Raw genomic sequence first — 25,284 nt, 5'->3', positions numbered from 1 at the left:
ACCGCATATCTACGGTGGAGATGAAATTTGTGGATGTTAAATTTGTGACTAAAAATTACATTTTAATAACAATCTCCCATATAGGTGAAAGCTACATAACAAAAATGCTTATTTATAGAACAGGCCTGTTTAAAAAACAGAACACATGCCCCCAACTCTAACACAGTTCCTAAATATATTGTCAGTGGTTTTATCTGAAGTCCAAACTAATTAACAATCTGACACAACAAATAAGACTACAATAAGACACCATTTAGTATCTGATAAATTGACAAAATCTATGAAATCTGATAATATTAACTATTGAGAAGGAAGTAGAGCAGGATCCACTTACACCTGAGATTAACAAAAACAGTAAGTCAAAGTCAGGATCAGAACTCAGATTAGCTACTCCAAGGGTTTAGTTTCAAACCATGCTTTTATATATACGGTCCTCAGTTCTTCAAGTAACTTCAATCCTGAAAGCTAGAGTGTCTATAATAATAAAAGTCCAATTTATAAACAAACACTATCGTAAGTAGTAGTACTCTATTATTTACTACGAGTTTATTCCAGTTTCTTTACTTTTTTCATGCAAACTATAAATAGTTACACTTTGGCTCTCTTCTTCCAATGTAAGATTTCCTATTGATCTACTTCCTTAGCAACTACATTTCTGATAAATACACACACTGGCTTAATTATTTAAAAAAATTTTGCATTACATATGAGGTTGAAAATTTGCATAGCCTCAGACTCAGTAATTCTACACATTATTTTTTAAAAATATCTTATTTTATTTAAGAGGTAGAGTTACAGACAGTGAGAGGCAGAGACAGAGAGAAAGGTCTTCCATCCACTGGTTTATTCCCAAAATGGCTGCAACGGCCAGAGCTGAGCCAAACCGAAGCCAGGAGCTTTTTCCAGGTTTCCCATATGGGTGCAGAGGCCCAAGTGTTTGGGCCATCTTCTACTGCCTTCCCAGATCATAGCAGAGAGCTGGATCAGAAGAGCAACAGCCAGGACTAGATCCGGCGCCCATATGTGATGCCTGTGGAGGATTAACCTACTGTGCCACAGAGCTGGCCCCTACATGTCATTAAGAGAAAGGATAATTACAGTATCTTCTACCAATGGCACAGTACATGGCAGCAACATATTAAAGAAACAATAGATGTTTAAGGTTGCAAACCAATACTTGTTCTTTAACCCTGTCTGGCAAACTTTGGAATTGTTTAAAAAAAAAATTACAGGTAATAACACTGAAAACCCATACTTTCTCAGGAATACGTTAATCAATAAAACAAAACTATACATGCATTCTGGAATACCTACCATGAGGACTTTTCTATTAAAGAATCTGAATACGAATTTTAAGAGAGTGGTTCATTTGCTTGACCTAATTGACGGTGTTGGTAAACTGTTGATCTTTATTTTGCCTACAGATAAACTCTGATTACTTTAAAGGCTAAGCTCACCTTTCTGAGCTACTGAAAAAAATTATCATTCCCTACACCTATATATTTCATCTGTTTGCCATCAGTTGGGATAAAAATATTTTCTTCTTTTTTACTGTCTTGGCTGTTTTCTGTTTTTCAACATTATCAAGAACTTTAGTTATTGTATTCACATGAGGGAATCAAGTTAAAGCACCTAGAAACACAGGTAGATAACAAAGAAATTAAACTTAGGTAGTCACAGAAAATAAATTAGTCATATAATATTCATAGTCAACCAGTAAACTGGATCTTGATTAGTTGAGGAATTAGTGGTAAACCTAATCTGACTGAAAGTAAAGAATCAATGTGGACCAGCATGTATTCCAGCTGCTGCTCTTCCAAGCAGCTCTCTGCTTATGGCCTGGGAAAGCAGTAGAAGATGGCTCAAGTGCTTGGGCCCCTGCATCCATGTGGGAAACCAAGAAGACGCTCCTGGCTCCTGGTTTGGGATTGGCTCAGCTCCGGCAGTTGTGGTCATTTGGGGAAAGAACCAGTGGAAGGAAGACCTTTCTGTCTCTCTCTTACTCTTTCAGCAACTCTACCTTTCAAATAAATAAATAAAATCTTTTAAAAAAATCATTAGAAAAATATTTAATAGTAGTTAAGGGAAATCCAGAGAAAAACAAGTATGGTCTTTGTCTTCCAGAAGCTTGTTATCTATATAATTTTTATAACACATAAATTAAAAACATTCGGCCGGCGCCGCGGCTCACTAGGCTAATCCTCTGCCTTGCGGCGCCGGCACACCGGGTTCTAGTCCCGGTCGGGGCACCGGTCCTGTCCCGGATGCTCCTCTTCCAGGCCAGCTCTCTGCTGTGGCCAGGGAGTGCAGTGGAGGATGGCCCAAGTACTTGGGCCCTGCACCCCATGGGAGACCAGGAGAAGCACCTGGCTCCTGCCATCGGATCAGCGCGGTGCGCCAGCCGCAGCGCACCAACCGCGGCAGCCATTGGAGGGTGAACCAACGGCAAAAGGAAGACCTTTCTCTCTGTCTCTCTCTCACTGTCCACTCTGCCTGTCAAAAAAAAAAAAAAAAAAATTAAAAACATTCTTATTGATTTTAGAGGACAAATACTTCTTTTAAGAATGTATTATTTCTGGGGCCGGTGCCATGGCTCACTTGGTTAATCCTCTGCCTGTGGCACCGGCATCCCATATGGGCGCTGGGTTCTAGTCCCGGTTGCTCCTCTTCCAGTCCAGCTCTCTGCTGTGGCCCAGGAGGGCAGTGGAGGATGGCCCAAGTGCTTGGGCCCCTGCACCCGCATGGGAGACCAGGAAGAGGCACCTGGTTCCTGGCTTCGGATTGGTGTAGCGCCAGCTGTAGTAGCCATTTGGGGAGTGAACCAATGGAGAGAGGATCTTTCTGTCTCTCTCTGTCTACAACTCTACCTGTCAAATAAATAAATTTAAAAAAAAATTTTTTTAAATGTATTATTTCACTTTAAAACAGAATCTTTCTTTCTAAAATGTCTTTTCAATGGGAGACCCAGACAAAAGCAATCTTTATTATATACCTTTACTGACAATGTCAACACCAGTTTAAAAACTGGAAACGCAAAATTCTATTACCTTTTCTCTTGATCATCCAGGCTTTTCTTATCTGCATAGATTTCCGCATACAGTAGTGCTGTAAAGTGAGCAGCACAAGACTGCGCTACCTTGGCAACCTCTAGATAATTAAAATCCAGCCAGAAAGCATCATCAAAAACTGTTCCTATAGAGGGTCTGAAGAGAAATTAAACATAATGTCACTCCATTTTTTTAACCTCAATATAAAAAAAATTACATCAACATTATGAGAGTACTTCAAAAGGTTTGTGATAAATGGAATTAAAAGATTGGTTTAATTTGGTGCAAAAGATTTTTGAAATCCAAGCATATGCAGAGTCTTCAAAAAGATCATGGGAAATACATGTTATAAAAAACTATGCAAGGATCTTGCTTGCAAATGGGTGCTGGTTTGTGTCCCAGCTGTTCTGTCTCTATCTGGCTCCCTGCTAATGACTTGGAGAAAGCAGCAGAACATGGCCCCAGTGTTTGGGCCCCTAACCATCCATATGAGAGACCTAGATGAAGCTCCTGGGTTGTGAACTGGCCAACGATCTATGTCTCTCTCTAATTTTCAAAATTAATGAATTTTTTTAAAAGAAGGGTAACACAACTAAGAGTAACTTCAAAAATCACTTGCTCCTTTCCCAACATTTTATAGATAAAATAAACTAAATCACTGAAAGGTACATTATTTAATAAAGATAACACTGTTACTGGGACAAGAACTAAGAGTTCCTAACACTGATTTTAACCAAAGAACCACCCTAAATATGGATTATTCAAAGGAGACATAAGCATAACACAAATTAAATGTAACACTTTACAGCAGCTTCACCTAAAATAATCACGTTAAAATTCAGCAAGCAATAACAAGTTATAATTCTAAATCCCCAAGCTCTAAAAGCAACATTTATTACAATACCTCTTTTGTCTTCTCATATAGTCTACAACAGCAAGCATTGTTCTTTGGGATTTTTTATCCACACAACATCGGAAAAAATGCTCTGAATCTGACAAGCAAACAAAGATATCTCCTCTCAGTCCAAGCAGACTTGCTTAAGCTTGTCTTCCTTTTCATTAATATATTAGTCTCATTCTAAACTACAAAGTTCTGTACAAAGTACTCAGCATGAAATTGGTTCTTAATAAATATGAATAGACAAATGAAATTTAATGGCATGTCTTGTCCTTCAAAAATAATTACACTTGTTAAACCTGAGAATTACAATGTAATTCATATTTTATTTCTGAGACAGACTAATTCACTGATCTAACATATTGTAGGATCTTTTATATGCTACTGGTCAGTACACAACCAGAAATGACACACTGCTTCTGATCACACAGAATTTACTACTACTAAGAGTGCAATAGGAGACTTAAATGAAAACTGTGGTAAGGTGATGACAGGTAAAGTCTAGATGGCTGTTGAGTCATATGGAAGGGACCCAATCTGGACAAGAAAAGGAATACCTTGGGGCCGGCGCTACGGTGTAGTGGGTAAAGCCGCTGCCTGCAGTGCCGGCATCCCATATGAGCACCAGTTCAAGTCCTGGCTGCTCCACTTCCAATCCAGCTCTCTGTGATGGCCTGGGAAGCAGTGGAAGATGGCCCAAGTCCTTGGGCCCCTGCACCCATGTGGGAGACCTGGAAGAAGCTCCTGGCTCCTGGCTTCGAATCAGCACAGCTCCAGCCACTGCGGCCAATTGGGGAGTGAACCAGCAGATGGAAGACTCCCCCCCCCCCTTCTTCTCTCTGTGTGTAACTCTCTCAAATAAATAAACCTTCAAAAAAAAAAAAAAAAAAGGAATACCTTAAAAAATAGTAATAATAAGAATAGTACAAAGGACAGCGACTCAGTCAGAGATGGATGCAAACAAGAAAGAACCTGGAGAAATTAATGAAAGATTTTTTTTTTTTTGACAGGCAGAGTTAGAGAGAGAGAGACAGACAGTGAGAAAGGTCTTCTTTTCCGTTGGTTCACTCCCCAAATGGCCACTACGGCCAACGCACTGCACCTATCTGAAGCCAGGAGCCAGGTGCCTCCTCCTGGTCTCCCATGCAGGTGCAGGGCCCAAGCACTTGGGCCATCTTCCACTGCCCTCCCGGGCCACAGCAGAGAGCTACTGGACTGGAACAAGAGCAACCGGGACAGAATCCAGCGCCCCAACCAGGACTAGAACCCGGAGTACTGGCGGCGCAGGCAGAGAATTAGCCAAGTGAGCCATGGCGCCAGCCTTAATGAAAGATTTTCAACCATGCTGAATTAGGAGCTGAACATGAATGCTGGGGATAGAAAGAAATAGGCAGACTAAAAGGGCGCTGGTTTGAGACCCAGCTGCTCTACTTCCAATAGCTCTCTGCTATGGCCTGGGAAAGCAGTAGAAGATGGTCCAACTCCTTGGGCCCCTGCACCCGTGTGGAGACCAGGAAAAGGATCCTGGCTTCTGGCTTTGGATCAGCATAGCTCCAGCCATTGCAGCCAATTGGAAGGTGAACCATCAGATGGAAGACCTCTATCTCTCTCTGCCACTCCTTCTTTGTGTAACTCTTTCAAATAAATAAATAAATAAATCTTTAAAAAAACAAATAAATCTTTAAAAAAACAAAACAAAACAAAAAAAAAAACAGAATTAGAGGGGCTGGCTTTGTGACATAGCAGGTTAAGCCACTACCTGTGATGCCCGAATCTCAAACGAGAGGACCACTTTAAGTCCCAGCTACTCTGCTTCTTCTAATCAAGCTCCCTGCTAATGTGTCTCTGAAAGCAATGAAAAGTGTTCTGAGTGTCTGGGCCCCTGCCACCTATGTGTAAACCCAGATGGAGTTCCTGGCTCCTGGCTTTGGCTTGGCCCACCTTGGCTTTTACAGCCACTTGAGGAATGAACCAGCAAACAGAAAATCTATTTCTTATACTCTCTACCTCTTGCTATGTAACTGCCTTTCAAATAAAGAAATTAAAAAAAAAAAAAAAGACTTAGATTTGGTATTTTATTTTATTTATTTATTTTTATTTTTTGACAGGCAGAGTGGACAGTGAGAAAGAGACAGACAGAGAGAAAGGTCTTCCTTTACCGTTGGTTCACCCTCCAATGGCCGCTGCGGCCAGCACACTGCGGCCACGCATCGCGCTGATCCGAAGCCAGGAGCCAGGTGCTTCTCCTGGTCTCCCATGCCGGTGCAGGGCCCAAGGACTTGGGCCATCCTCCACTGCACTCCAAGGCCACAGAAGAGAGCTGGCCTGGAAGAGGGGCAACCGGGACAGAATCTGGCACCCTGACCGGGACTAGAACCTGGTGTGCCGGCGCCGCAGGCGGAGGATTAACATATTGAGCCGTGGCGCCAGTCAAGAATTGGTATTAAAATGACAGAAGGAACTGAATGCCAATCATTGAAGAGCTACACACTAAAACAAATAGGATGAGAGCAAGAGACAAAGACAAGGTTAAGTTTACCTTTGGACAGCTGAGTTTGAGATGCACTTTGGACATTCAAGTGAAGGCAGTAAATCATATTGACAACAGAAATACATATACCTCTGAAATTTTATAACTTTCTCTCTCAAAGTAATAAAATATTAGCACTCTACACACATATAAAACTGGATGATCTGGGCTAGAAAGTGGCAAAGTGGGTTAAGCAGCCACCGGCAATGTCAGCATCCCACATGGGCAACAGTTTCAAGACCAGGCTGCTCAACTTCCAACCCAATTTCACTGGTAATAAGCATGGGAAAGCAGGGGCAGATGGCCCAGGTACTGGGGCCCTGCAATCACGTGGGTGACCAAGAAGTTCCTGGTTCCTGCCTCCAGCCTGGCCCAACTTTGGCTACTGTGGCCATGTGGGAGGTAAGTTAGTGGATGGAAGATCTCTCCTTCTCTCTCTATAACACTGTCTTTCAAATAAACAAATCTTTTTAAAAACATTTAGGTTTGGGGCCAGCACTGTGGCATATTGCCACATAAAAGCCACCGCCTGCAGTGATGGCATCCAATATGGGTGCCAGTTCGAATCCCAGTTGCTTCACTTCCCATCCAGCTCCCTGTTAATGGCTTGGCAAAGCAGAGGAAGATGGCTCAATTCTATAGGTCTCTGCAACCATGTGGGAGACCCAGAAAAATCTCCTGGCTCCCGACTTCAGATTGGCTCAGCTCCTGCCATTGCGGCCTTTTGGGGAATGAACCAGTGGATAGAAGATGTCTCTGCTTCTGCCTCTCTGTAACTCTGCCTTTCAAATAAATAAATCTTTAAAAAAATGTAGGTTTTGAAAACTAGTAAGAGTCCTTAATTATACATATATATATTATGTGCATGAAAGCTGTGCTGGAATTTGTCTATTAAGTTCTAAGCATAGCAAATGCCCATTACAAGTAAGTACCACAGAATAAAAATAAGTTATAACAGTAAAAAGAAAAAGCACAATTCAAATCTTTTAATTGGAAGAATAAATGCCAAAGTTAACTGTACTTATTCTCAGACTGTAGGAATATGGATAGTTTTAAAAAAATTTATGCAAGTTTTCTGTATTTTCCACAATAAATACACACATCTTACAATAAAGGTTGCATTTAAAACAAGTTTGTTGGAGGCTGGCACTGTGGCATAGCAGGTAAAGCTGCCACCTGCAACATCACAATCTATATGGGCACTAGTTTGAGTTCCAGCTGCTACACTTTCAATCCAGCTCCCTGCTAATGCACCTGGGAGAGAAGTAGATAATGGTCCAAGTGCTTGGGCCCCTGTACCCACAACAGAGACCAGGAAGAAGCTCCTAGCTTTGGCCTGGTCCAGCCCCAATCATTGCAGCCATTTGCGGAACTGACCCAGATATGGAAGTTCTATCTCTCTCTCTCTCTTACCCCCACCCCCCCACCCATAACTCTGCCTTTCAAACAAATAAATTAAAAAAAAAAAAAAAAAAAATCAGGGCTCTGAAAACATGAAAATCCCACCATATCTCAATCATGGTATCCAAAATATTTGATGGCAATTATTTGGGTAATTTTTCCATGGCTAAAATGTGGAATCTATCTTGTCCACCACTCATATCGACAATGACAAGTACAGTGCTGATACATACTAAATGTTCAATGCTGACCCATTATTTTAATAATTTACTGATGAAGCATTAAAAGTCCAATTATTACCTTAGGTGCTTTATATACAATATTTCATTAAAACTTGTTATAATGTTTATCTCCATTCTACAGATGAGGCAACATAAACTCACAGGTTACAGAACTAAGCTTGTCTTTGATGGGATTTAAACTTAAATCTCACCCTTCTACAGTAGTGAAAAGTTAAAAGTAATGGCAGAAACTTATCAGAATACCTGAATCCAAATTTGCAGGTGTTGTGGATCGGCTGGTTTGTGAGTTGTGTCTAAAACAGCTGGTGAAAAATCCCTGAATATGTGCAGAAAGCAGATTTCTCCATGACTCATTTGTATCTTGGAGTAAAATATCATGAATCAAGTAAGGAAGCACAGTCTGACAAAAGTCAGTTTTTACCTAGAATATACAAAATATATAAACTCAACAACTGGAGTAAAAATAGCACATTTAATTTAAAAAATTCCATTTCCTATTACTGATATAATACTCACTAGCTTAATTCTGTGCCCCAATGCCCTCCCCAATTACATAGTTTAACACTGTATGAAAAACAGATTTAAGGGGGCCAGCACTGTGGCACAGAAAGGTAAGCCTCCACCTGCAGTGCTGGCATCCCATATAGGTGCAGGTTTAAGTCCTGGATGCTCCATATCCAGCTGCCTGCTGGTGTGTTTGGAAAGAGTGGAGGACAGTGAAAGTGCTTGGGCCTCTGCACCCATGTGGGAGTTCCAGAGGAAGCTCTTGGCTCCCAGCTTTGGCCTGGACCAACCCTGGCTGCTGAGGCCATTTGGGGAGTACACCAGAGGAGAGAGGAGATCTCTCTTTCCTCAATCCTTCTCTTTCTGTATCTATAGCTTTCAAACAAATAAATAAACCTTTAAAGAAAAAAAACACATTTAAGACAATAAAATCTATCATAAGTTTAAGAATAAACAAAATCTTTCAAGCATTTTTGATAATCAGCAAACAGCTACAAAAATTGTGTAAAAAGGCTTCTTTTTGCTTTTAATTTTTATTTATTTGACAAGTAGAGAAATATAGAGAAAGAGAGAGAGAAAAAAACAAAGAGAACTCTCAATTGTCGGCTCAATCTCTAAATGACCACACTGGCTGGAGCCAGGCCAAGGCAAAAGTCAGGAGCTCCGAACTTAATCTAAGTCTCCCATGTTGGTGGCAGGAACCCAAATACTTGAGTCATCATCAATGCCTCCCAATATCTGCATTAGTGGGATGCTGAAATAAGGAGCTGGAGCTGGGAATCAGATCCATGTACTCCTAGCCAGCACAGTTCGCCAGGCCAAATACCTACTACCAAACTTTACTTTTTAATAAACCTCAATTTCTGAGTACAGAATTTGGATAATTATTTGTGGTATGCTTCAAACAATAGAATTATATGTATATTCAATATGTAATATATAATATTATACCTTCAATATACCTATAAGTAGGTATATTAAAATAGTCCTCAATCTTATTTTTGCATTCACCACACTCCACATTTGTTAAATGGATGAATCATCATACTCCATATTGATGACATCTATCATACTCCATACCAACATGACATTATAGCTTATTACTAGCATACTTTTTCCTCTTTAAATAAAGACAAATCGAAAAGCCAGTTTAGGATCTAGAGAATTCACACTAGTAGGAACTGGAACATATTTATATTATATTTAGAACATTTTATTTACCTTCTAAGTCTTGGCTTTGTTCCCTGAGGAACAGGTTGTGTATATTTTTGAGGTACCACCTGGTAAACTAGTGTTAAGTGCAGTGTAGCATTGGGGAGAATGTGGTAATATATTCACTGTCACTACTTTTTCTGTAGACAACAAAGACTGTTTTCAATATGTGTGCTATACCAAAATACTTCTCAAAATTTGTAACTGGCAGATGTTTCACCTAGGCAGATACTGTGTTTTCACAGTGCTATAAATTAACTTTGAAAATCTTAGAGTACCATATTGTGCTGCTTTGGACAACACATTTGATGAAAGTATAAATTTTTAAATTTGGTACCTCCCTTTATTCTTTATTCAAAGAGATTGTATTGTAACTTCAGAATTTAAAAAGCTATGCTAAATAGCTATCCTACACCTTCTTCTCACTCAAGAAAGCTTATGAGGTGAGGGTATGGTTGCCGAGCAGTTGAGATAAAAGTTAAAATGTTCATATCTCATAACAGAAAGCCTAGGTACAATACCCATCTCTGGCTCCTGAACTTCAGCTTCCTACCAATGTCGAAGTGGGGAGGCAGCAATGATGGTTCAAGTAGTTGAGGGTTCCTGCCAGCCACATGAAGACTAAGTCACAAGCCTTTGGGGGTTGAAGCAGCGAGTAACAACTCTATCTACAAAATACATAATTTTTTTTCTATAAAAAAGCCAACAATAGGGGCTGGCACTGTGGTGTAGTGGGTAAAGCTGCCGCCTGTAGTGCCAGCACCCCATACGCTGGTTTGAGTCCCGGCTGCTCCACTTCTGATCCAGCTCTCTGCTATGGCCTGAGAAAGCTGTAGAAATGGCCCAAGTACTTGGGCCCATGCACCAGCTACCTCGCTTTAATTCTGCCTTTCAAATAAATAAATCTTTTAAAAAATATTTTAAAAGCCAACAATATAAAGGAGATATTAGCAAAAATAAGTTGGTGATTTTATCAGAAATAAATAAAATTAGAGCAGGCTTTTGGTTAACCCAACCAAAATAACCAGTATCTATTATCCAACGCGTTGTTACCACAAACTGAAAATCTACCGCACAAAGTTGCAACTAAACAAAGGTGCCAATTGTGCTGGATTTATGACAGCTGAAAGTGGGTGATAATGCATTAAGATGATGTGCCACACACAGCACCCTTTTTAGATGGATAGGTCACAAACACATACATAGAAGCCCTATGGGATGAGGAAATCAAATCAAATGAATTAATCTTCTTACTTCACACATTGGTTTTAATAATTGTAGAATTTCACTTTTTATGCCCCCACTGTCCAATAGAGCACACGTTAGTGTCTTTATCCAAATGTCATGATTTTCACTTTGAGGAATCCATAGGCTTGTATCATCCAAGCTTTCTAAAGGGCTTTCTTTGTCTGGTCTGGGAACTTCTAAAAACTACAAAAAAGGGATCAGAAAATACAATTAAGAGACTTGGGATATCATTTTACTTTTCCTGTGTAAATCAAATAAACAGACACAAAGAAATCTGTTTCCAAATACAATTAAAAACAGTGAAACTGAAATGTGGAGGCAATAGTTACCTTACAAAATTAAAATATATTTGTGTTTATATGACCAGTACAGTAAAATAATCAATTACTGGTCTAGGCAGCAGGAAACTTGGTTTCTACTCTCATATCTGTCACTGACTAGTAGTGTGTTACACAAATCACAATCCCTAATTCATGAAAACAAAATACTAAAGAGGAATGCTTATTATACTAAGTGATGACGGGCAAGGCTTATTAAACATACTTCACAAAGCATTTTCAGTGGAACCTTGATAGGATATCCACATGGAGAAAGAAAGAAATCAGTAGGACATCTAGTTCTTTAGGGCACTGTGATTCAGGAATATACTATGAAGATAAACAATGGCTTGTTGATGACAATACCTATAAACTATACATTGGGTCAACAGCTTTCTTGGAATCAAAGCAAGGGTTTTCTATTGCTAAGAAAAAAAATCTCATCTTTAATAACGTCCCCTCTCCCGAAATCAACCATCACTTCTCCAACTTACCTATCTCAGCTTTTACATACTGCCATAATAAAAGAGTAATAAATTCCCTGGATTCATTAAGAGCAGTTTAAACTATTTCTAGGAAAGGTAAAATGTTAGTAAAATTAAGCAATTTGATATTCATAACTCACATCAAATAGAATAATCCTATATATATATTGGTTATTCAAAACACACTTATTATTTAACAGACCTTTTTTCTCGATGTCCTGAAAGGTTGTAAATAGATCAGCATGGGGTCAGTTGACATCTTATAAACCTCCCAGAAACTATGTCCAGTTTTTGTGGCTAAAATATTTTTCAAACAGGTAGCAGCAGCTGATCGAACTCTGACACTGAAAAACACATGCAATTCAAATGCCTATAAGACTATTAGTTATTAATTTTGACATTTAAGCAACCTCTGCTGAAACATTTTAAAACTAAAAGTGGAAATTAGTTTTACCACTGTAAGATTCTATAACATCGGCTGGCGCCGTGGCTTAACAGGCTAATCTTCCGCCTTGCGGCACCGGCACACCGGATTCTAGTCCCGGTTGGGGCGCCGGATTCTATCCTGGTTGCCCCTCTTCCAGGCCAGCTCTCTGCTATGGCCCGGGAAGGCGGTGGAGGATGGCCCAAGTGCTTGGGCCCTGCACCCGCATGGGAGACCAGGAGAAGCGCCTGGCTCCTGGCTTCGGATCAGCACAATTTGCCAGCCGCAGCGGCCATTGGAGGGTGAACCAACGGCACAAAGGAAGACCTTTCTTTTTTTTTTTTTTTTGACAGGCAGAGTGGACAGTGAGAGAGAGACAGAGAGAAAGGTCTTCCTTTTGCCGTTGGTTCACCCTCCAATGGCCGCCGCGGTAGGCGCGCTGCGCCTGGCGCACTGCGCTGATCCGATGGCAGGAGCCAGGTGCTTCTCCTGGTCTCCCATGCGGGTGCAGGGCCCAAGAACTTGGGCCGTCCTCCATTGCACTCCCTGGCCACAGCAGAGAGCTGGCCTGGAAGAGGGGCAACCGGGACAGGATCGGTGCCCCGACCGGGACTAGAACCCGGTGTGCCAGCACCGCAAGGCGGAGGATTAGCCTGTTAAGCCACGGCGCCGGCCAGGAAGACCTTCCTCTCTGTCTCTCTCTCTCTCTCACTATCCACTCTGTCTGCCAAAAAAAAAAAAAGATTCTATAACATCAAAGTGATAATTTGATTAAATTATCAAAGGATCTTTAAGATTCTTTCAGTAAAACCAAGCTACTAATACAACAATTCCCTTCATTTACTAGAATAAAGTTTACATTTTGACTGTTATACATTCAAAGAATTTATAAAAAGAATTATGTGAAAATAACACAGCCTAATAAACATGAGTTGTAAGAACATCAGAATCTTTAATCACTTAAGAGTATTTTGATAATATTTTCTCTGGGTACTACAAATAATTTGGGATGAGGCAGAATGGCAGTGATTAGGTAAGGCATCTAAAACAGCTAATAAAAATTAAGGTCCTTCTCTCTCTTAAGATTTATTTGTTTGTTTGAAAGGCAGAGTTACAGAGAGGCATGGGGGGGAGAGAGGTAGGGGGGGACGGGGAGAGGGGAGAGGATATAGGAGAGAGGAGAAAAGATAGAGAGGGGAGAAACGGGAGAGAGGGGAGGTGGGGGTGGTGTGTGTCTTCCATCCACTGGTTCACTCTCCAGATGGCCACAAGAGCCAGAGCTTGCTGATCGGAAGCCAGGAGCTTCTTCCGGGTCTCCCATGTGGGTGCAGGGGCCCATGGACTTGGGCCATCTTCTACTGCTTTCCCAGTCCAGAGCAGAGAGCTGCATCAGAAGTGGAGCAGCTGGGACCTGGGACTTGAACCAGCACTCATCTGGGCTGCTGGCACTGCTGGCAGCAGCTTTACCTGCTATGTCACAGAACTGGCCCTTATAAAAAATTAGTAAGAGAAAGGTTTCAACAGAAGCATAATGGAAATGACAGCTGATCAAAAATGTCAAACATACACACTAAACCTGAATTCATCCTTCAATCCTCTAAATCCAATTCATCAGCAAGTCCTGTTGGCTCTGTGTTAAAAACACATACTGGGGGCCCGCATTCTGGTATAGTGAGCAAAGTTGCTGCCTGCAGCATCAGCATCATACATTAGAGTGCCGGCTGGAATCCTGGCTATTTCACTTCCTATCTAGCTCCCTGCTAATGTACCTGGGAGAGCAGCAGAAGATGGCCCAACTGCTGGTGCTCCTGCCACCCAGGTGGGGAGACCCAAATGGAACTCTGCACTCTTGGCTTCAGCCTGAACCAGCACCAGGTATTGGGTCCATTTGGGGAGTGAACCTGTGGACAGAAGCTGTCACTTTTTCTGTCACTCATCCCATCAAATAAATCAGTCTTTAAAAAAAAAAAAATAAAGACATATACTGGTTCCCTCAAATGTGTCGTCTCCATGAATACCAACTTAATTCAAGTCACCATCAGTGCATAATTTCTATTCTGGACTACCACAATAGTTTCATAATCAATCCTCCTGCTTCCACTTTTGCTTCTTCACAATGCTTTTGCCATAAAGGCCTGAGCGAACTGGCTAAGTTGTATCATGACAGTACTAAAATCCCATGGCTTTATTGTGTTTCAATTAAAAATCCAAATTCTCAGAATTATACCCTCCCTATTTCTTTTTAATATTTATTTGAAAGAGTTACAGAGAGAAGAAGAGAGAGAGAGATCTTCCATTTGCTGGTTCACTGTCAACTGGATTCAACAACCAGAACTGGGCCAGTCCAAAGACAGGAGCCAGGAGATTCTTCCGGGTCTCCCACATGACGTAGAGGCCCAAAACCTTGCGCCATCCTCCAATGCTTTCCTGGGTACATTAGCAGGGAGCTGGATCAGAAGTGGAGCAGCTGAGACTTGAACTGGCAACCATATGAAGGTTCTTAGACCCTTCCTTTCTAATTTTATCTCCTACCACCTTCCTTCACACCAGGCTTATTTTGGTTTCTCAAACACACACCAAGCTTATTTCCACTCTAGCTATTAACCATCTAAAACTCTTTACCCCTAACCATCTCACAGCTGATTCCTGATCACTCAGTTAAGATAAAACTTTCTCAAAGAAGCCCTCCCTGACCACCTATTCTGAGAATCATTTGGCCAGCCTTTTTCTTTGTACATTTAAGCCTCTTAAGTAACTAATGATCTTTTTTCCTTTTAAACAAAGAAAAATTAAGTTTAAGTCACAGTAAGAATCTTCATGTACCTTTTTGTAAAAAAAATAATTTCAAATTACTATGTGACATAATATTTGACAGTTGTTTATTTTCTGTGAAAAATGTCTCTTAAAAAACTGCCAAATATACTTGAAATACATTATCAAAATGAGTTAGATTGAGAGTAAGCCTTTGGCTTAGTGGTTAAGATACTCATGGTGCCTTATCAGTGGAGCTGGCCTCTATCACCAGCTACAATTCCTAACTCCAGCTTCCTGCTACTGTAGATCATGAGAAGCAGTGGTTATGTCTCAATTAACTGAGCCACCTCACCCACAGACTGTATTCTCAGATCAGGTTTCAGCCTCAGCCTTTTGCATTTGGAGAGTTAAGTAGCAAATAGGAGTTCTCTCTGTCTGTCTGTCTCTTAAATAAATTACAACTTTGGGACCAGCAGCATAGCATAGTAGGTTACGCCTCTGCCTGTGGCACCAGAATCCCATATGGGCATCAGTTCTTGTCCGGGCTATTCCTCTTCCAATCCAGCTCTCCCTAATGGCCTGGGAAAACAGCAGAAGATGGCCCAAATGCTTGGGTCCCTGCACCTACATGGGAGACCCAGAAGAAGCTCCTGGCTCCTGCCTTCAGATCGACCCAGCTCTGGACATTGAGGCCATTTAGGGAGTGAATGAGTGGATGGAAGACCTTTGTCTCTTCTGCTCTCTGTCTGTAACTCTACCTCTCAAATATATATAAATAAATATTTAAGGTGTTTTTTTTTTTTTTTTTTTTTTTTTTTTTTTTTTTTTTTTAACAGGCAGAGTGGATAGTGAGAGAGACAGAGAGAAAGGTCTTCCTTTTTGCCGTTGGTTCACCCTCCAATGGCCACTGCGGCCTACGCATCTCGCTGATCCGAAGCCAGGAGCCAGGTGCTTCTGCTGGTCTCCCACGCGGGTGCAGGGCCCAAGCACTTGGGCCATCCTCCACTGCCTTCCCGGGCCATAGCAGAGAGCTGGCCTGGAAGAGGGGCAACCGGGATATAATCTGGTGCCCCAACCGGGACTAGAACCCGGTGTGCCGGTGCCGCAAGGCGGAGGATTAGCCTGTTAAGCCACAGTGCCGGCCATAAATAAATATTTAAAAATTACAACTTTTATAGAAGTGATAAAGCAAAGATAGTAAAATGTTAACAGTACAATTTCTATGCTGAGAACAATGGTGTTTACTGTCAAATTATTGCAGCTTTGCTGTATGTTTGAAAATTTTCAGAATAAAAGTTAGGAAAAGAAATCATACCAGCCTTTTAAAGAAATAAAAACAAAACCAAAGGAGAAAAACATAAACCAGGTAAATCTATTAGGAAATCATGGCAGGTAGATGCTAATGTCATTTATTCTATTCTCCAAGAAAAGAAGAAGAGGGAGATAGGGGCAGAGAAAGTAAAAACTAATTTAGCATAGAAAGATGCCTGGTTGTAGAAAAAAACCTTTGAACTTTCTCCCTAAAAATGGCTGTATTGGGATACTTAAATATATCAATAAATCACCCAACCCATCGATGAGAGAGAGAGAGAGCAAGCAAAAGTAATCTCACAACTAAAGCTGAAATTTCAATATCAGTCACAATTTTGTTTTGCACAGAACATGAAAATGCACTATAAAACAGTCTGATTGGTTTAACATTTTGGGGACTAAAATAACTCTCAGCTAAGAGGAGGGTGGGACCTTTGATTTTGACAAGTACCTAAAATATTCCTTTTTTTAAAAAAAAAAATTCATTTATTGTATTTGAAAGTTACATGGAGAAAAGAAGAGAGAGAGAGAGAGTGAGTGTGAGTGAGTGTGAGTCTTATAGCCACTGGTTTACTCCCCAAATGGCCTCGGGGCTGGGCCAGACTGAAGCCTGGAGCCAGGACCTTCATATGGGTCTCCCACGTGGGTGCAGGACCCCAATACTTGGGCCATCTTCAGCTGCTTTCCCTGGTGTGTTAGCAGTGAGCTGAATAGGAAGTGGAGCAGCTGGGAGCTGAACCAGTGTCCATAGGGGATATTGGCGCCACAGGTAGTTTAACTCATCGCACCACAGCACCGGCCCCTAAAATATTCTTCTTATATTCCATCTCAATTTTCTGTGTAGAACCATCTGGTATTTTCTTATTTACTGTTTATCTGGCTAGTCTAATCTCACTACAATTTAATAGGGATCTTGTCTGGTGCATGGCAGAACTGGTGATTTTGTGAGCTAATAAAAAAACAAGCATTTTTATTGAAATGCTTGATTTAAAAACAAGTATACAAATTTTAAAAAGTTTTAGTTGTAAGAAATATAAATTTACATGAACTATTATTCTCTTTGAAGGGCAGATAAAGTGTGATCAGACATTCAAGTGTCAATAAATACTCACCAGTCTTCTACCAGTGTATTATTCAGGTAGGTCAGTATTATTAAGGTCCAACAAAGTTCTTTATCTTCAAATAATTCAAAGGCCTTAGTATAAGATGTATCTTTATTATGCTGTATAGCAATGGTGGAGAAATCTATAGGGCCCAGTTCTCCTAAGCAGCTTCCAACAGCTTCTGCATACATAAATTCCATTTCAGTAGAGAAACAGCTAAGAGATTATACACAAAAAAGCAAATGTCTGATTTCAAAAACATAATGCTGTTTGTCAGGCTTCAAGTGTGTTTTCAAAAATTTTGAGGTTAACAAAGCTGAAAAATACTTTATAAACCATCTATCAAGGCAATATTTTCCTCTACAGAATCATATCTAGGAGACAGATTAGCAAGCAACAGAATTTAGATATAAAAAAAAAAGAATTTAGATATTAAGGATGAAAGCCTAAATATGGCCACTATGAGAATTACAATCTTAAAATTGAAATTTGAGGTATTACCACATAAAGCTGATAAACGCATTATTCAGTAAAAATGTATGAACACATATATACTGTTTTTCCACATGTTCTCTCTCTACTCAGATGAAAATACACCATTCTCAGGATTCCAGAGAACCCCTTGTACTCTTTTCTACCCACAGTGGAATATATTAAAAAATGTCCACAAATTCTTTAGTAGTCTTCCTTTATAAGATGAATTCTAATTCTATCCCCCTGAATGAGGGCTGTACTTAGAGACTCACTTTTAATGAACAGATGTGTGTAAATCTTTCACCTCCTTAATTATTCTCAGGTACTTATTTCTTTTAGATGCAATTCTAAATGGAGTTGCTTTCCTAATTTCATTTTTAATTTTTCTTTGCTAATAAATAAAAACACAACTAATTTTTATGTGGTGATCTAGTACCCCATAACTTTGTGGAATTTATTAGTTCCATAGTACCTTTCTATAGGTTATTCAGGATTTTCTACAGAGAACCATGTCATCTATGAGCAGAGACAGTTTTACTCCCTTTCCAATTTGGATGCTTTTAATTTCTTTTCCTTATTTAATTGCCCTGGTTAGATTATCTAGTAAAATATGAACAGCAGTGATGAAAGTGAGCCACCTTGTCTTACTCCTGATCTTATGAGGCAGGCTTTCAGTCTTTCAACATTGGATATGAAGTTAGCTGTATCGACAACTATGATTTTATACTACACAGAAAAGTCACTTCAGCCTCCTAGAAGTGGTGCTACTACTGACAAAGGGGTAATTTCCTTGGTCAAAGGAAACTTGCAGGGCTCTGGTGGGTTTCCATTAACTGGTGTGGGTAGTAGATGCACAGTTATGTTTTGCTTGTGCGCATTCTTCTTGCCATATACTTTACAGCTATATACTTTTTTATATATACAGCTCCAAAAAATCTACAAAAAAAAGTAACAAGATAGTAGGCTCCTACTGTGAAGTAAAGGAGGTCTCTGTTGAAAAAAACAAAAGCAAAAACAGAATCTGTAAGGCATAAGTTATAACTGCCACTGCCATTTTTCTTATTTGAAACAATGCTATCACAACAGCTTCAAGTTGATTTTGTGATTTTTCCATCCTGCAACTACCAAATCTAAATGCCTACATTAGACATGATGTTGTCTATTTATCTTACATTAGGTTTCATCTCAATGACAAAACTACTTGAATGCTTTAATATGTGAGTTTAATTTAACCCTCCAAGTCTTCATTTTAAATATTGCATTGAAAAGACATCAAATTTCACCTAAATTTACTTATATATATCAAAAGCCAATTTATTTGTATCTTAATTCACCAAAAATATATTTCTGACCTTTCTAAATATATACAAAATATTCTCAAGTTGCTACTTACGCACATGTAAAAGTCACTAACTATTCATTTTATAGAAATAGTTAAAGAAAGAAAACATGAAAGAGAGCTAATTACAGTTGTTTCAGTTAGAAAAGAATGTTAATGTTAGCATCTTATATTTCCACAACATCCCAAATGGCAAACTTTTGCTTACTTAGAAGATATAAAGACGACTACACAAACACAGAAAATTCACATGCATTAAGACAAATAGTTTACCTAAAACTTCTCTTTCACCAGTGTGGTTTACAGCCGTCTTGGATAAATGCAACAAGGTGATAACCAGCTTCACCATAATGCCATCTTTTGGGTTATCTAGTAGTAATTTTGAAAAAATTAAGATTATCATAGAGACAAACTCTTTTGATTATAGTACACAAACACAATAACTTAGATGACTATAACATTTTTAAGAAGTTTAAAAGAGGTTTTAGGTTATTAGTAGTCCGAAAAATACTCTGAATGAACCTCAATTTCCTTATGAAACATAACAATATGGAGATGTTTGCAACACTGGGCAGAAAAAAATGTCATCAATAAACTGGACAGAGAAATCATGAAACTCAGCAAAATCAGAAATGCAAGAATCATTCAACACTAAATTTAGAAAGGACCTTATGAGTTTTTTAATATCTAACATTCAGAGACTAGACCAGCATGATCAAATAGAACTTTGCAATGATGAGAATGTCTATAATGCCTGATGTCCAATGACAGTCAATAGCCACATACATTACTGAGAATTTGACATGTGGTAGTACAACAACAACAAAACCCTCAAATTTAAATTTATTGAAATATAAATACCCAAATATGGCTAATGGCTATATGAGGGTATTCAAAAACTTTGCGGAAAATGCAATGAAAAAATATAATTGGGGTAAGCGTGTTGTATAGTATTTAAGATAATGTTTGGGATGCCTGTAACCCATTTCTAAGTGTCTGAGTTTGTGTCCTGTCTCCACTTTCCATTTCAGCTTCCTATTAACGTGCACTATGGAAGCAGCAGATAATTGCTCAGCTAGTTGGGTTCCTGCCACCCATGTGAGTTCTGAGCTCTTGGCTTCAGCCTAGTCAATCCCAGCTGCTGCAGACATCTGAGGAGTGAACCAGCCGATGGAATATCTGTTTCTGTTTTTAACAAACAAATATACAGGAGCTGGCATTGTGGACTAATGGGTTAAACCATCACCTGCAAGGCCAGCATTCCAAATGGGCATAGACTCAAGTCTTGGCTACTCCACTTTCCAATCCAACTCCTGGCAACAAAGCTGGGAAAATAGCAGCAGATGTCCCAAGCCCTTGATGCCCAGCATCCATGTGGGAGACCAAGATGACATTCTACCTGTTTCTTCCTCTCCTTTGTAACTGATTTTTTTTTTTTTTTTTTTTTTTGATAGGCAGAATGGACAGTGAAAGAGAGAGACAGAGAGAAAGGCCTTCCTTTTTGCCGCTGGTTCACTCTCCAATGGCCGCTGCGGCCTACGCATCTCGCTGATCCGAAGCCAGGAGCCAGGTGCTTCTCCTGGTCTCCCATGCGGGTGCAGGGCCCAAGCACTTGGGCCATCCTCCACTGCCTTCCCAGGCCACAGCAGAGAGCTGGCCTGGAAGAGGGGCAACCGGGACAGAATCCGGCGCCCCAACCGGGACTAGAACCTGGTGTGCCGAAGCCGCAAGGTGGAGGATTAGCCCGTTAAGCCACGGCGCCGGCCAACTCTGACTTTCAACTAAATAAATCTTTAAAAAAAATAGTAATAAAAATTTTCAACTGTTTATTTTCTGAAATCTATACATACAAGGAGTCTTCAATAAGTTCATGGGAAGATGCACATAATGAAGAATGGTCTCATGGATTTAAAAAAAAATGTTTTTCACCAAGATAAACTCATCTTTTAATAATTCCATTTTCCACAAACTTGTTGAGGAACCCATGTAATGCAGAAGACAGGTCTGGTCAATAAAATTTTCAAACATACAAGAATAAGAGACAGTGCTGGGTTGGATGTTGTAGCTCAATGGATTTAGCCACTGCTTGGGATGTCCACATCCAATACCAGACTGCCCATCTGAGTCTGGCTACTCCATGCTTCTGATCTAGCTTCCTGCTAATATGCTTGGGATTTAACAGATGATGGCCCAAATACTTGGGTTCCTGCCACCTATATGGGAAACACAGATGGAATTCCTGGCTCTTGGCTTTGGCCTGGTCCAATCCTGGCTGTTGCAGGCATCTGGGGAGTGAACCAGCAGAAGAAAGAGAGCAAGAGCTCTTAATCTTACTCTCTGTTATTCTGCTTTTCAAATAAATACATCAAAATAAAGGAGAGACAGTGGTGTTTATATTTTATATATCTGAGAACAAATAAACTAGAAACTCTAAACTTAGTCAAAACTCATTTTTAAAAGTATTAAGGAAAATGAAACTAAGTGGTACAGGAAGATAAATATTAAAATAAAAGGGAAAGGGTTTGCTCCAAGTGCAATAGTGTAATAATAGAAACTCAAATTTAGTCAATACAATATAAATGCTTTCATAAATATTAAGAAATAAATATAAATACATGCATAAATATACATACACTTACACACATACATTAGACAGATGATACAGACATTACCTTGTATGCTTGACTTGAAGGACTTAATTTTTTTTTTTTAAGCAGTAGGGAGTTGTTACAACTTTTAAAGCAGAGGAATAACATGAACATATTTGAATTTAGAGAAATCATTCTAGCAGAGGATGGATAAAAAGAAAATAGTTCAAACTCAGGAAACCAGGCAGGAACATTTTATGGTTAGATGAGAGTCTAACCTAAATGATGAGTATCTGAACTAAAAATAGAGCATCTGAGCAAAGATTTATAAAAGATTCTTTCAAAATGAAACAGGAAGAAATAACCATGTATTTCAAATTAGTACCCTGAGAGGCTCTCATAAGATCCATCATCTGATCTTTATGCTGTGCCAGCTGTCTCTGAAGATCCTTCAGTCCTTCAAGCCTTGTCAATGGAAGTGCATCATAAACACTTACTGACAGAAAATGATTAATCTCCTAAAAGTAAAAAATAGTTTTAAATTTTGACTTGCTTTTACAGTTATTGGTTAAGGCTGTGAAATAAAGCTTAATAAAAGAAAAAAAATTCTAAATAACTTTTACAGACACTGATTCATATCACTATTACTAACAAAGTAGAAATAAATTATTTCCCCGCATCAGAATCTATGAAGTTTTAGTCCTTTAAATTCTAGAAAGACTCTCATGATAAAACAGATTTCTAGATTACTACAGCATATTCTGTTGAAAATAGAATTGGAAAAGCTTAAATTTCAACTTATTTTCATCTTAATGTATTTAAATGTTTTCAGACTGATATAATCAAATACACACTGTATTTTTAAAACCATAGTAAGATTTTTAGGGAAAGATACACCTGAAATTAATTTTGAAGCTTAAAAAGATTAAAATGAGACTGAAACTTGAAATACCCTTTAAAAAGTTAGATATCAGGGCAGACATTTGGCCTGGTGGTTATGTTTGCAGTCCATATCAGACTTCCTGGGTTCAAGTCTGAACTGTGCTTCTAATTCCAGCTTCCTGTTAATGTACACATGAGGAGGCAGCAAGTAATGACTCAAGTGTTTGGGCTTCTACCACACACTTGGCCTAGCAAAATACCAAGTGCTGTGGGCATTTGGGGACTGAACAAGTAGAAGGGAACATACACATTTTGTCTCTCAAGTAAGTAAAAATAAATTTTAAAAAAGAAGAAATTTTGGAAAAAAAAAATCACAGAAAATAACAAATATAATCTTGAAAGCAAATACTATATTGAACCTCAAAGGATCAGATGGTAATGCTTAGACATTAATTTACGATATGACTATAAGCATTAAAATAAAAATATTTTATATCACATCCCTTGAAAAATTAAATCGAGCTCTTTACCAGAAACCTTTTGATATTTACACTTCTATTAAACAGCAAGGAGATACATAAACACTTATTATTTTTAAACAGGGTAGACTTCATGTTAGGCTTTTCTTTACCACAATTACACAAAAAGTTTCTAAAAAAAGGGTTTTTTTTTGCTGCTGTAGCACTAGAGAGTTATAAAAAGCACTACTGTCTATGCTAATACAGAAAACATTGGTGATGGAATATTTTATTACCTCCAAGAGTGAAAAAGATCCTCTACAGTACTTGATTTTTTGCTGAGTAATACGTAGATCCTTAAAAACAACATGGTCAGGAAAAGGGTCTAGAAGTTTAATCGTGATATAAAGGTTTTCATTATCCTTGTTATCTATTACTAGGTATTTCAACAAGTCCAATACCTAAACGTAATCCAAAAAGAAAACATTAAAAGGGGGGAAATTAATTGTATTTTAAAGACAACCAAAATCTCTTATAATAAGTGATAAGCTAACTTAGTTCTGATAAAATGCTGCGATTACCAATACTTCTCAGACACATAGCTTTCAGTTTCAACAAGTATGTAAGGAGTTACAATAAAGTGAGCACTGAGGCCCATTATTAATTAAACATTTTTATGTGAGTGATATTGATGATATATCATTATAATGGTATGAAATGCTATCCCTAGAGATCATTACTTTTATACTTCAGCCTAAGAAATAAAAAAAACTACCAGGTTATTAGATCAAAATTAACAAGTACTATGCAATTAAGTGATTATAAATAACAATTTATTAGATGCTTATCCAAATATTTTACAAAAATGTTTTCCATCAAAATTAATAATTATATTAAGTAACATTTAAAACATTCATGGCATGGAAAGGTAGCAGAGGACAGCTCAAATCCTTGGGCCCATGCACCTGTCTGGAAGACCCAGAAGCAGCTCCTGGCTCCTGGCTTCAGATCGTCCCTGCTCTGGCCACTGTGGCCATATGGGAGTGAACCAGCAGATGAAAGACTTCCTCTCTCTCTCTCTGCCTCTGCTACTCTGCCTTTCAATAAATAAATCTTTTTTAAAAATAATAAATATTCAGCTCCTTCTAATAGTACTTTCTTTATGAATACAACTCAAATACACTGAGATTGATTTGAAAAATTACCTGTTCCTGAACCTCCACTTGATCATGCACAAGGGGTATCAGTGTACCAACAATAACATGAAGATGGTTTTCTAAAGCATCCTTACAGTGAGTCACTGCTGTCTGGCAAACCCGACTTAATAGGTCACAACAAAGGGAGAAGCTACGTAATGACACATCCATGAAACGAGAAGGCCTATGTTGGAAAAAAACAGTAGGTTGATAGGAAAATGGACATCAATCTATTCAAAAGTCATTGTTTCTCAACATATCTAATTCTGATATGGTCTGATACAAAGTCATTTTTATATCTAATGCTGTAAGCCAAAAAGAGAAGAGACATAAGCAAAATGCAGAATAAGCTCCTCTAAGCTCCCATACTGACAAAAATACTAAAAATCAAGTAAAAGCATCAGAACCAACCCTGTTGAAACCCTCTAAGACAATTAAAGATTTAGAGCAATCAAGAAAATGTTTCATTAAGAAAAAGGCAAACATAGGACAGCTTTGTGATAATTTTACTTATCATTGTGGCTCAGCAGTAATAAAAAAAAAGCACCTTACAACAATCCTAGTGTGGGACACTGGTTCATGAAGTGGTTCTTGTGGGAGCAAAGCAGAACTTATTTGCAAACTAACCTGTCTGAGAACTACTTGCAGGACTGATGCAAAGTGCTTGGCTGTTTTGCTTAATAGACTTCACCCAGGCCTGTGGGCAATGTTTGAAATTTTTTAACACTGAACAAGAGGAGCTGAAGCTGTGGTGTGTTGGAAAACACTGGAATCCCATATGGGCACCAGTCCTGGGAGACCAAGAAGCCACTCCTGGCTTGGGACTGGCACGGCTCCAGCCATTGCAGTCATCTGGGGAATGAACCAGCAG

The 25,284-nt window shown here is 39.1% G+C and overlaps 1 protein-coding gene across 1 annotated transcript in view; it reads right to left on the bottom strand.

Annotated features, from left to right (window-relative positions):
- The window catches only part of ATM (ATM serine/threonine kinase), a 156,645-nt gene that overhangs the window by 52,413 nt on the left and 78,948 nt on the right, over positions 1–25,284 (bottom strand). The window contains 10 exon segments of the mRNA XM_062196965.1: positions 3,048–3,203; positions 3,952–4,039; positions 8,362–8,539; positions 11,089–11,265; positions 12,087–12,228; positions 17,486–17,657; positions 19,563–19,658; positions 22,263–22,395; positions 23,514–23,678; positions 24,423–24,597. Of these exon segments, the coding sequence (XP_062052949.1) occupies positions 3,048–3,203; positions 3,952–4,039; positions 8,362–8,539; positions 11,089–11,265; positions 12,087–12,228; positions 17,486–17,657; positions 19,563–19,658; positions 22,263–22,395; positions 23,514–23,678; positions 24,423–24,597 (1,482 nt within the window).

Source organism: Lepus europaeus, chromosome 7 (genome assembly GCF_033115175.1).
Source record: "Lepus europaeus isolate LE1 chromosome 7, mLepTim1.pri, whole genome shotgun sequence".
Taxonomy (NCBI): Eukaryota; Metazoa; Chordata; class Mammalia; order Lagomorpha; family Leporidae; genus Lepus; species Lepus europaeus.
This window is presented reverse-complemented; position numbering and strand designations above follow the sequence as displayed.